At 36.8% G+C, this 13,574-nt stretch overlaps 1 protein-coding gene across 1 annotated transcript in view; it reads left to right on the forward strand.

The window, feature by feature from the left end:
• dpy (fibrillin-like protein dumpy) overlaps nucleotides 1–13,574 on the forward strand; it is a 166,973-nt gene that overhangs the window by 62,165 nt on the left and 91,234 nt on the right. Inside the window, exons 15-23 of the mRNA XM_025300206.1 lie at nucleotides 542–1,057; nucleotides 1,263–1,448; nucleotides 1,674–1,925; nucleotides 2,259–2,690; nucleotides 4,262–4,555; nucleotides 4,789–5,037; nucleotides 5,430–7,187; nucleotides 11,506–11,694; nucleotides 12,987–13,368. Of these exons, the coding sequence (XP_025155991.1) occupies nucleotides 542–1,057; nucleotides 1,263–1,448; nucleotides 1,674–1,925; nucleotides 2,259–2,690; nucleotides 4,262–4,555; nucleotides 4,789–5,037; nucleotides 5,430–7,187; nucleotides 11,506–11,694; nucleotides 12,987–13,368 (4,258 nt within the window). The remainder of the gene's footprint in view (nucleotides 1–541; nucleotides 1,058–1,262; nucleotides 1,449–1,673; nucleotides 1,926–2,258; nucleotides 2,691–4,261; nucleotides 4,556–4,788; nucleotides 5,038–5,429; nucleotides 7,188–11,505; nucleotides 11,695–12,986; nucleotides 13,369–13,574) is intronic.

Consider the following 13,574-nt stretch of genomic DNA (forward strand, 5'->3'; position numbering starts at 1 on the left):
AAATTAGCTATTAAAATTATTACTATTTCCTTAAATATCTCAAAAAATATTAAACAAATAAAAAAATGTTTCAGACAAAAGTTGTTCAAACTAATCGATAAAAAAAGATAATATAATAAAAAATTGAGGTTTTCATTTAAGAAGAGTAATAATCAGTGAATATTTCGAAAGTGGCATCATCTGTAAACAAAATGATATAGTTGTTTTATGTTTCCCTTGAAACTATATAACTCTTACATAAAATTTTACATTTTTTTCTGAAATGTTTTGTTTTTGAGATATTTTACCGGTCCGGGACTTTTTGGATATCCTATATATAAAAGGTATATATACACTCTTTCACAGATTCATTAATATATACGAAAAGCATACATATATGGTCAATAAATTTTTTTCAATACAACATATTAAAGTTTAATTAGCACCGAATACTAGTTAATTTATTTGGTATTAAATTTTTCCAAATTATAGATTTCATTTTTTTATATTGATCATCTTGAAAATTTATATATATATGTGCATAAATCTTTTATCCGGTCAGATCCATGCGAAGATCTATCTTGCGGACCCAACGCTCATTGCATGCTGTTGAACGACGTCGCAACGTGCCTCTGTAGTAATGGTTATACCGGCAAGCCAGGTGCGAAAGATGGTTGTCGAGACATCGACGAGTGCGCGATCAATCCGTGTCCACCGGGTGCGATTTGTAACAACGAGCCAGGCTCCTTCTCGTGTCAGTGTCCCAACGGCATGACGGGCGATCCTTACAGCGGCGGTTGCCAAGAGTCTAAGGCACCTCACGTTTGCGGTCCCAGTGCACCTTGTCCAGCTGGAGAGCAGTGCATCAAGGACGAATTTGTGGGCAGTAGCGTGTGTATCTGTCAGCGCGGTTACACTCGCGACCATGAGACGGGCAAATGCAGAGACATCAATGAGTGCATGGAGCTCAGAGAAAAGTCAGCGTGCGGTGTCAACGCTATTTGCAAAAATCTCCCCGGCAGCTACGAGTGTCAATGTCCACCTGGTTTCAATGGAAATCCGTTCTCGCTCTGCGAAGGTGTGATTATGGATTTGTTGTTTCTTCGATATTTTTCGTGGCATCTTGCACTTCAGCGTGTAACTGCAACTTTTACCAAGGCGTTACCTGTCCGAATTTTTGCAATTTTATTTATAACAGAATTAAAATTTTATATCGTGTTTTTCGTTCGTGCTATTCTGCGGCGTCAGAACAACGTCTAAACTGAGGATTGAAAAATTTACAGAATGTAACAGTATCGAGTGCCAGTGTCAGCCGCCATACAAGATCGTCAACGGCAAATGCATGTTGGCTGGCTGCTCAAAGGGCGAGAAGTGTCCAAGTGGTGCCGAGTGCATAACGATTGCGGGTGGTGTCAGTTATTGCGCCTGTCCAAAGGGTTACACGACCAAATCTGACGGCTCCTGCGAAGGTAAGTTCTGCAATTTATTTTGTGAACATTTTTTTTTTTTCATAAAAATAAGAATATAGGGCAAAGGAATATTTGGAATTTCGAAAATTCGAAATTTAAATAATCTACAATAAAGAGTACGCTAAAAAGTAATAAAATAAAACAGTCACATGAAAACGAATTTGTGCTTAATGACCCAAAGCATACGCAAAATCCAATCAACAATAATTGTGAATTTTCATACAGATATAAACGAGTGCACCGTGGGGCACCAAGTCTGCGGCTATGGCGCCGAGTGCATCAACTTACCAGGTGCTCATCAGTGCACATGCCCGCACGGCTACGGCGGCGATCCGTACAACGGCCTCTGCTCACCCGCACAGAAGAGATGCACCAATGACAACGAGTGCAAGGCTAACGAGAAGTGCGTGCAGCCAGGCGAATGCGTATGTCCACCGCCGTTCTACACCGATCCATTGGAAGGAAATCTTTGCAAGAGTGAGTCTTGAAATTTCGTATCGTCAGGTCGATTAAAAAATCTCCTCCCACATTTTATCTGCGTGCCGGCGTATTACTGTCTGTGAAGAAAAGCTTTATTCGCGTATTGACATTTGTTCAACACTTATCCTATGAGAAAAGACTTTGAAATCAATGCGATAATAATATCGAAATCGTAAAAAGATAACTATCCTCAATTATTCGGTGTTATCATTATTTTCTCCGATAATAATCAACTCCGAATGCGATAGACGTATAATTAAATTAACGACTCTCTCTAACAGCACGAAGAGTTCTCACGTTATCTAATGAACTATTTTTCTATTGTTATAGATCCCTGCGATCGTTTCCCATGCGGTATCAACGCGAGATGCACGCCGAGCGATCCACCGCGATGCATGTGCGAGGCCGGCTTCGAAGGCGACCCACAACACGGTTGCATCGACGTGAACGAATGCGCGAACAATCCTTGCGGTCATGGTGCATATTGCATTAATACGAAAGGAGATCACGTGTGCGAATGTCCAAAGGGCATGATTGGAGATCCTTACGGCGTTGGCTGCACGGGAGTCGCGACCGGCAAGAGTGAATGTTCTTCAAATGACGATTGCGAGAATTATCTGGCATGCGTTCACGGAAGTTGCGTCAATCCTTGCGACAACATACCCTGTGGTCCGAACGCGTATTGCGAACCTGATAAACACGCTGCTTGGTGCAGGTGTGTGATAGGCTTCACCGAAGGCAAAAACAACGAATGCGTTTCACGTGAGTGAGCAAGATATTTATGTGCATTTATCAATGTAGATTGTAGCAATGTTGGAATAATTGCATAATCTCTCGGTAAACAAATGAACTTGCTCCTTGAAAAAAGAAGTGCTGTAAAATATAATTAGAAATTTTTTTTATTAAAATATATCCAGAAGTACTAAAACGAAATTTTTTTTATTGGAATGTATTAGGAGGTTGCATTGAAATATTTATTTCAATAATAAGATGTATGAATACATCAATCAAAGTATTTGCTTTCGGAACCTTTGACTTTTTCTCACTTTTCTGGCAGAAGTTGAATTCCGCGACGAAAGAAGGCCTATCTTTTAAACCAATCCATTCAGCAATCCAATTTTTGACTTTTCCATAATTATGGAAATGTATATCTTCCAAAACGTGTTGCATCGTTCGGAATAGATGGTAATCGCTTGAGGCTTGGGAATACGCTGGATGGGGGAGAACCTCCTATTCGAGCTCCATCAATGTTTATTTCACGGCAATAGCAACATGGGGTTAAGCGTTGTCATGGAGAAGAATCACTTTTGGGAGATTTGATGCAATTGATGATCGTTTTTGTATCAAATTATCATTTAAACGCTCCAATTGTTGTCAATAAAATGATTGGCGGTGACTGTTTCGTTCGGTTTCAATAGCTCATAACAAATAAAGCACGACACCGTCCATATCCTACCAAATAGAGCATTGCTTTGTGACTATGGATGTTTCGCTTTGGTATTGACGTTGATCAATCCATGATTTCTTGCGTTTCGGGTTGTCGAAATAGATCCATTTTTCCATATCGTTGGTCACGATATGCTATAAGAAACTTTTCTTTTTATACCTTGCAAGCAAAGAAATCGAGATGTTTAAACGATTAGCAATGGCATTTTCGGTTAATTCATGTGGCAGCCATCTCCCTTCTTTCTGGATCTTTCCCATGGTTTGTAAACGTCGTGAAATGGTTTATTTTTATCGACTTCGAGCTGCTGAACTAATTCTTCGAGTGTTTGAGCAAGGTTTTCTTCCACTAGAGCTTGCAGTTGTTCATCTTCAAGCTTTTTCGATTAACCTGGCAGTTGTTCGTTATAAAGGTCACAATCATCACTTTTGAATAGTCGAAACCAATTTCTACTGTTTCCGATGGAGCAGATTCACCAGAAGTTTTCGCAACCAGTCGATAAGCTTCAGCTACACTTTTTTTTAAATCAAAGTAGTGTAGAAGTATACATCGGAAAAACAATTTATCGTGTTCCATTTTAATTAGGTTATAGAAAAGCACTTGTATAAATGAAGGATGGCGTTTAATGACTGAATTTTAGTGGGAGATATTCTATACTTCAAATAATAAATATATACACTTCAAAATGACATAAGATATATCTGTCACTGTCCACAGCAGCTAGAGCTATTTATATGTGAACAGCGGCTTTCAATGCAATCTTTTAATATTTAGAAGTGTCAAAAGCAAAATTTCTCATTAAAGTTATGAGTAATACGTGAAATATCTGAGGAACAGATGTGATTCTATCATTTCGCATATACGATATAAAATTTTCTTCTTTCCACAGAGTGTGACGGTTTCGTTTGCGGTACCGGAGCCCAATGTATTGTAAGTTATGATGGGCCGACTTGTAAGTGTATCGAGGGTTTTATGGGCAATCCTTTCCCTGGTGGGCAATGCGTTCCGGATGTTTGTTCACCAGAGATTCCATGTGCGGAGCCAAGCGTTTGTATCAGTGGACGTTGTAAACGACGTTGCGAGGGAGTAGTTTGCGGTATTGGAGCTATGTGCGATCCTTTAACGAATAAGTGCGTTTGCAATCCATACTTCGCCGGCAATCCGGATCTACTTTGTATGCCACGTAAGTATAACGAGCTCATAAAAGAGGAGGAAATTATCATCAAGCAACTCTTGTTTAATATTTTATTTTTTCTTCTGGGCATTCTGTCACGCGAATAGGGATATAAGACAAAAGAATATTTGAAGTTTGAAATTAAAGGAATTGCAGAAATTGATAAAATATGGGGCGGGATAAATGTTTTTTATTGTTTTCTTTTATTTTTCTTTATTAAATAATGCATTTTGATTTTACAGCCATTGAGCCACCCCACTGCGACCCAGTTTGCGGAAAAAACGCGCACTGCGAGTACAGTCTTCAGGAATCGAAATGTGTCTGCAATCCGGGCACCAGCGGAAATCCTTATCACGGTTGCGGCATTCAGCAGAAATCTGACTGCTCTAAGGGATTGTGCGGCAAAGATGCGCATTGCAATGCTGGCCCCAATGCTGTCGAGTGTCTCTGTCCATCTGGCTTTGCTGGCAATCCATATATCCAATGTTTCGGTCAGTGTGGCTAATTTTAATCAATCTTAATTTTTATCAGGATAGAATAATTTTATGACAGAAGCTTCCAGTACAGAATAACTGAAATTAATAATTTTAAATATTTTATTTCTTTTAATTCAATTTATTTATTTATTTATTAAAATAAGAACATTAATATATATAAAAAGGCTATTATATTCATATTACATTTAATTTTTAACGAAAGAGCCTCAGAGAGCCTCTTCTATCAGTATAAAAGTTAATTAATTATTTATTCATGCTAATATTTAATTTATCCAAGGTCCTCCTTTCTCAACAAAACGTCACTTTGTTCCAATTAATATTCAGAGGATATAATTAGATGATATTACAAAGACGTAAATCAAATTACTCTTGTTTCTCTTCTTCAGACGTTAATGAATGCAACGGAAACGCATGCGGTAGCAATGCGGTGTGCATCAATACCATCGGTAGTTACGACTGCCATTGCAAAGATGGCTTCTTCGGCAACCCCTTCGTCGGCTGTCAACAAGTGCAGGTGGTGCCGTGCGTCGATCCCTCGAGCTGCGTTTGCAACGAAGCCGTACCTTGCCCATTCGATTATACCTGCGTGAACCACAGATGCGTGAACCAATGCAGTGACATCAAGTGCGGACCCAGATCCGTTTGCCAGGACGGGACATGCGTGTGTCCACCGGGTTATAGTGGCAATCCTAACGACCTACACAAAGGCTGCCACTTGCACGGCCGTTGCTCCAACGATCTTGAATGTGAGCCGCAGGAGATCTGCTTCCAGGTCGGCAAAGGCGTTCGCAAGTGCGTGGACGCCTGCAGTAAACTACAATGCGGACCCAACGCATTGTGCATCACGCAGAATCATGTATCCTCTTGCCTGTGCGTCGACGGCTACCAAGGCAATCCGAGTAATCTGGTAGAAGGTTGCCAACCGTCCAAGTCCGTGATTCCCGGCTGCGCCCACGATTCGGACTGTCAGCCTGGCTCCTTCTGCATCGTGTTAGACGGCGGCGTACGAGACTGCGTGAACCCTTGCAGCAAGGTCATATGCGGAGCCTATCAAAAGTGCGAGCCTGATGTTATCCCGGGCCATGCGACCTGCAAATGTCAAGACGGCTACGAGTGGAACCCGGTGCAGTCGTCCTGCGAAAAACCGTCCGTGCCCGATTGCATCAGCGACGACGATTGCCACTCCAGTGAGAGTTGCCGGCCGGACGCTCTTGGAGTGCTCAAATGCCTGCCACTCTGTAGCGGCTTCACTTGTACCGTGAACTCACGTTGTGTAGCGGAGAACCACCGTGGCCGTTGCGAATGTTTGCCGGGTTACACTGGCAATCCGGATGATCGCCGTGGCTGCCACAGTCCGCGCGAGAACCGCTGTTCTACTGACAGCGAGTGCCCGGAGGACCAGACGTGCCGCGGCTCCTTGGACGGCCCGCTCATCTGTCAACTGGTTTGTGACTTCGTTTCCTGCGGTCCCAACGCGCTTTGCGTCGTCAACAACCACGTGGCGAACTGCGAGTGTCCTCCCGGGCTCTATGCTGGTGACCCGAATGACGTGGCATCCGGCTGCCGCGCGGTACCTTGCGTTTACAACATCGACTGTCCGCCGGCTCAGCTCTGCAACCGCTTGACGCACACCTGTTATGATGCTTGCGACGAGAATGCCTGCGGTGTAAACGCAGTCTGCATCGCCGACGATCACAGAGCTATCTGCCAATGTCCGCCAGGCTTGCGACCAAACCCAGTGCCCGACGTAGAGTGCGTCGCCGTGGAGGCTTGCCACTCGGATTCTTGTCACCCAACTGCGCTCTGTGTCGCCGGTCCTACTAACAACCCCGTGTGTAAGTGCCCGCCGAATCACGTGGGCGATCCTTACGTTAACGGATGTCAACCGGAGGGCTACTGTTCCGGGCCGAAGGACTGCCCGGTGCATTCTGTCTGCTATGAGCATCGCTGCGTGAATCCGTGTGAGAACGCCTGTGGTCCCAACGCGCTTTGTGAGATCGTCAACGGCCAGCCGAGCTGCAAGTGCATCCATAGGTTCGTGCCGTCGTCGAAAGGCGCGGAGCACGGTTGCGTGAGAGCCACGAATTTCTGCACGGTGGACGCCGAGTGCGAGGACAGCGTGTGTCTTGATGGGCAATGTAGAGGTAATGATTTTCTTTTTTGGATAACAAGAGCTAGGATAGCAAAAACAGATTTTGCACGGTGTCTGCTGCAGACACTCAGTCAGAAACTTGCTGGCAGAAATACAAGGATTGCGTTTTCCGAAATAGTGACGGTATTGATAATATTGATACCGAAGTCAGCATATCAGTCATTCGAAAATCGTCAGTAAATACCCAAACAAGATAGCACAAGACGTGAATGATTCTAAATATGTCCTAGATATCCTAGAATATTTTAGGATAAGATATGGAATATTTAGGATAAGATATGGATATTTATTTTACATTCTCTGAATAAATCATCTTACGTTATGAGTTATGATATATTAAACAGTAGAAATATAACATATTATACAGGGTCTTCCATTAAGGGGTTTCATCTTAAATTAGTAAAATAACGAATTTGTTTTTGGAAAAGTTGTTATATTTTTATTCTAATCCAAAGTACAGACAGTGCGATTAAACATGGAACACAATATCAACTAAATGGTCGCTTTGACTTTTTTTGCAAGTGGCCATTCTTTCGAGGAAATTTTTCATTACGTTTTCGCATAATTGCGGCTCATAATTTCGTCAATAACATTTCGAATAATTCGACTAAATCGGACTTAGAAAATTGAATACATTAATAGCTTAATTTTTTCTAGAACCAAAATATTTTAGAATTCTAAAAGATTAGTTAAAAAAAAAAGAAATTTAAATTTAAAAAGATTCAAAAATTTTTTTGTTATTGATAATAAAATCGAACTTAATGTATTCAATTTGTTAATTTCGATTTAGAATTAAGTCAAATGCTTTCTTTTCTGATATTCATAATTTAAACAGAAAAGACATAACTAGGCATATTCGGAGTCAGGAAATTCAATACACTATGTTTCTTCTTCTTTTTTTAAATGCTTAAGAAATATCCTATAGAAGTCCTCACGGTGTCTGACAGAATATTTTCTGGATGTCTTAAAGTTAGTATTTAGTTATCATTTTCTCTTCCTCAGGACATTCAAAGTATTAGGTTAGTGCAAAAATAATTACGGTTTTTACCGGTTTATCGAATATACAGACGTATATATTAAATAAAAATTATATTTATTAATCAAAATAAAAACCATTATCCTGCACCCATTTCTCCCAACGGGAAGAATTGTTTATTCCTAGGATAGAATTCTGGAAAGGATAACGGTAGTTAGAAAAATCGGCACCAAACTTAAAATGATAAAAACTGCAATTATTTTTACACCAACCTAATATATATTCGGGGATAAATTTTGAATATCCACAAGTTATTTACAATGTCCGTTCTGAATGTTGTTAAGATTTCCAGAGGATGTCATTATGCTATTTGCGTAGTTAGTAGCGCGGAAAACGGAACACATTTGCAATATTGTGTAGGGATTAGCAAAATAATATCATCTATCCGAATGTAAAGATTGAAAGTTAATTTGGAATTATAGTTAACTTAATACCAATTTTATTTGAGGTGCATAAAGTATTACGAATTTTATTGAAGATAATCTTCAAAGTTCACCACCAGATAATGAAGAAAATATTTTATATATTTCATATGTTTTATTTTCACTTCCGTCAATTATCATATATTTTACCAATGACATTTTTTATATTTCTTATTTATATAAGTTTAACTTCAATTATAACAGTCAAGCGCTATACGTATTACTGAATTTGTATTACCTCGGAATAATGTGTGGAATTAATTGGATAGTTTAAACTTATATCTTAAACTTATTTGTAAAAAGGCATTAACAAGAAACATCCGCGAAGTGTGTGTCTCTGATTTCGATGAAACTTGGTATACTTGTAGAGTAGCCAAAAATAAGAGACCCATATTTTTTTTATTGGCAATGGCTTAAGTTTAAGGGATGAAACTGAACCCTCAAAGTTTCATCCCCTTTTTATGCTATCTCGATAATTATTGCAGATAGGAAAAAACTTTTTAAACAAAATTTGTACGGTTTTTTATGAAAAATAAAATAAGCTTGATTAAAATAAAAAAATATTTTTAACAATTAACAAAATAACTATGTCAGGCCTAATTATTAATTTATCACATTTATTATATGGAGGAAAAAGTTAGCAAAGTTAGCATTTTTCATTCTGAATCTATCTATATATATTGTTTTATATTTAAATTATACGGACATTACAATTTATAAATGAATACCATAAGCAAGACAATTCAGTAACGTGCGCAAGCGCTCAATCGTAACATCGCTACGCAAATAATGAGCATCTATTTATATGTTTTGAACGCAGGTCAAAATAATTCAGAACATATTACATAAACCTAATATATAATAAATAAACATAAATATAAACTTAATACTTAAACGCAGATTGCCGAACATTTTTTTCATTTGAAACATTCTGCAACATATTCATTTATAGAAGTTTATCACTAACTGTAATAAAGCTAGCTAGTGATAATAATCATTTTATTACTCATATGAATAATTTTATTATTTATATAAATAATAAAATTATTTATTATCACTAGTCAATTTATTATAGCTGGTAAATGAATTTCTGTAAGAGTTGCTTTATGTGAATATGAGTCTGTATATTTTAAAGAGAAATATGTAAGAAATATGAAAAATTAACAAGTTTTGAAAGCAAAATTAGTAATATTATCCACAACGGAAAAAATACTGATACTATTCTTTATAATTACAATACTGATATTTGTCGAAAAAATTTAAAACATCAAAAGTTTAAAACATTAAATCCTTTTAGATCAAGCACATTTAATTATCGCAATATCACCGCAAACACTGCATTTTGGCTTATTCTCAACCAAATAACAATATTTTACCGGATTTTTAAATATATTTAATCTATTTTGAATCTATCCGCCTCGATACGAGTATTTAATACAATTTTGAAACCTTGGAGAAAAAAATTAATTTTGTACAAGTGACTGTAATTTTAATATGTTATCTCTGGTATGTAAGTTTATATATAATTTAAAAGTTTATATTATGATTATATTATGATCTATTTATGTTATAATATAAAAGAATAGTTTTATCCGAAAAACGTCTAACAAAATATTTTCTTGTATGAAATCCATAAACGTCTAATGGTTGCAAATATTTAGTAGTTCCTTTTGGTATGCTGAATAATTTAAATTATTTTTCTTCCGATGTTACCTCGTGCACTGTTCATTTACAATGACCATTCCAAGAATTTAATATTAAAATTAGTTGCACAGTTAGTATATAGAAAATAGACTTCCTTTAACCAGGTTTTTAAACGTTACAAAAAAAAGTTCATGTGTTCATGTGTTAATAGTTCTGAATTATTTTTATACCTGTAATATTTTATATTGTATTAATTAAAATACATTCAAATGAGGTAAATAGATGTTTGTCATTTGCATAGCGATGTTGTAATTAAGTGCTCGCACATGTTACTGAATACCTTACTTATGGTATTACTTCCACTTATAAATTGTAATGTCCATATAATTTAAATATAGAACAATATATATGTAGATGGATTCAGAATGAAAAATGCTAACTTTTCCCTCCATATAATGGATTTGATAAATTAATAATTTGGTTTAACATGATTATTTTGTTAATTGTTAAAAATATTTTTTTATTTTAATCAAGCCTATTTTATTTTTCGTAAAAAAACCTACCATATAATTCTTGTTTAAAAAGTGTTTTTCTATCTGCAATAGTTCTATCTGCAATCGAGATAGCATAAAAGGAATGAAATTTTGAGAGACAGTTTCATCTTTTAAACCTGAGCTATTGCCGATCAAAATATGGGTCTCTTAGTTTTAACTACTCTATGCCAAGTTTCGTCGAAATCGGAGACATACACTTCGCAGATATTCCTTATAAGTTTCAATTTCTACTAAAGAAACTGAGCAGGATTTATTATCCCAGTATATTTTAATGCAATATACTGTAGATCTTACTTGCTTCCTGCCGCCAATCTACTGTCAGATTCTATCAGCAAATCTATCAGCAGATATATCTGTCGATAAAACCTGAGTCGAATAAGGATACAGACATTTGCTGACAGATTCTGATCGAATCTATCGCTAATTCGTCAATAGATTGTGTAAATTATTTATTGGACTTGTTCACTGATAGTTTGATTTATTATCGATCGCACAATAATGTATTGTGCATATGTAAATGTTCATTTAAATCATCTTTTTTTAAGTTAAAACTTTTGTAATGTTAACATTAATACAACGAACAGGAAATTACATCATTTCTGTTTTTTGTTAAATTGAAACGTTTCCAGAATGAGGATTATCTGTTTTTTTCAGCTGTATGTCGGTCAGTCGCCGATTGCTCGGACGAAGAAAAATGCATTAACAACAAATGTATGGTATCCTGCATCACGCATTCTCAATGTCAATTCGATCAGGCATGTGTGACTGGCGGATGTATCCTTGGTTGCCGCAGCAACAAAAATTGTCTGCCCACCGAATCGTGCATTAATAGCAAATGTCAAGGTACGTTGCTAATTACATGTAATTTTGATTCTCGGATTAATTTAACATATAGTGTCAAAGGTATTTGTATAGGGAGAGATTTCTTTAGAAAAGTCCTTATTTATAGAAAATCTAATTTAATTAACAATTTATTAACAATGAAAATAACATATGCTATATTTCTCAATATTATTAGAATAAGAAGAATGTGATAATTGAAATCGTTCTAATAATCGACGAAAACAAAAATTTATATTAATTTAGTGCGCAGAAAATATTTGTACATTCTTTCTTTAATTCAGACAATTTAATTAATATTTTGCTTATGTAAATATATTTAATATTTTGTATCTGTTAGTACTAATTACACTTCGTAGTCTTTGGTTCATTGATTACATCAACTTTCGGGTGACAGTTGGCGAGATGGGATCCTATTCTTCTTAAAAAGCCGTTTTTAAATCTTTTTTATTAGAAATCTTTTTTTCTTAATAGCATCTCCAAGAATATTTCGTAAATGTTCGATAGGATTAAGGTCCGGTGATTGAGGAAATGTATTTTGGGAACATTATTTTATCAACTTATCGATTTTTGAAAATTTCAAAATCATCAAATTAACAAAAATCAGAACGCTATGGTAACAATATATTTTTGAGACCAAATCGAGTAAGAATGTCTAGTATCACTTTTTCTTCCGACGAATAGTTAGCGAGACATCGTAAGTTAAATGTTGTAATAAAAAATTGAGATTTCCATTTAAGAAAAGTATTGATCAGTGAATATCTTGAAAGTGACGCTATTTGTAAACAAAATGATATTGTTTTATGTCCCCCTTGAATCCATACAACTTTTGTCCGAAACATTTTTTTCCAAAATACTTAGTTTTCGAGATATTTTACCGGGCTAGGACTTTTTGGACACCCTGGATATGTATAAAATTAACCCTTTATATCCTGACGGTACTTCAAAGTACCGCTCTATATATGCGCTCTTGAACCTTTTTCCCGCGTCTTACCTTACATTCCTGTTGGTACTTACAAATACCACGTCAAAATTTAATCATTGAATTGTTACAAAATTTATTTTCCTGTCTTATGTTTATGATATGCCAAAAGTTATTTAATTACGCAGAAATTTAATAAAGTCTTGGGTAAATTAATTTAGGATATAAAGGGTTAAAGAATTATATATTTTTTATTGAAGAATAATGAAATTGAAGAAAAATGAAGACACGTGACATTGATTTGGTATAATAGCTTCTCTACATGTGTGAAGAATAAGAAAGACCATTTCGAAATATCTCTGTATCTTCGCAGATCCTTGTAGCAGGAAAGACGTGTGTGGACCAAACGCAATCTGCAGTTGTGCGAATCATGCGATTACCTGCACTTGTCCTCTTGGTTTCATCGGCAATCCTACCCCGGAGCAAGGTTGCATACGAGTGCTGAGCGCGTGCGAAGGTCTGCATGACTGTCCAAGCCAACATCTGTGCGTCTCCGGATTATGCCAGTGCCAATGTTCGGAACAGAACAACTGCGCGCAAGGCGAACGTTGCAAGAACGGTATTTGTGTGAAGATTTGTTACAGCGACAGTAATTGCCAGCCCGGCGAACTGTGCATCGATGGAACGTGCGAAGTTGGCTGCACCTCTGACGTTGGCTGCAAACGTGATGAGGTCTGCATCAATAACAAGTGCAGGTACGCCCCTTTTAGTTGAATTCTTTTACCTTTTTATCAACAACTTCTATGTGTTCGTATTATTTTACATGCTTAATAACGGAAAAAAAAAACAGAAAAAACAGACAGGCGTGATTTTGCAATTCTTTAAATATATCTTTAGATAGGCTCAAAATGTACGTGAAATGTAATCTTTAAAATGTATCTTTAAGACGTAATATGCGCAT

This window comes from Harpegnathos saltator, unplaced genomic scaffold (genome assembly GCF_003227715.2).
Source record: "Harpegnathos saltator strain DR-91 unplaced genomic scaffold, Hsal_v8.6 scaffold333, whole genome shotgun sequence".
NCBI classification, from domain to species: domain Eukaryota; kingdom Metazoa; phylum Arthropoda; class Insecta; order Hymenoptera; family Formicidae; genus Harpegnathos; species Harpegnathos saltator.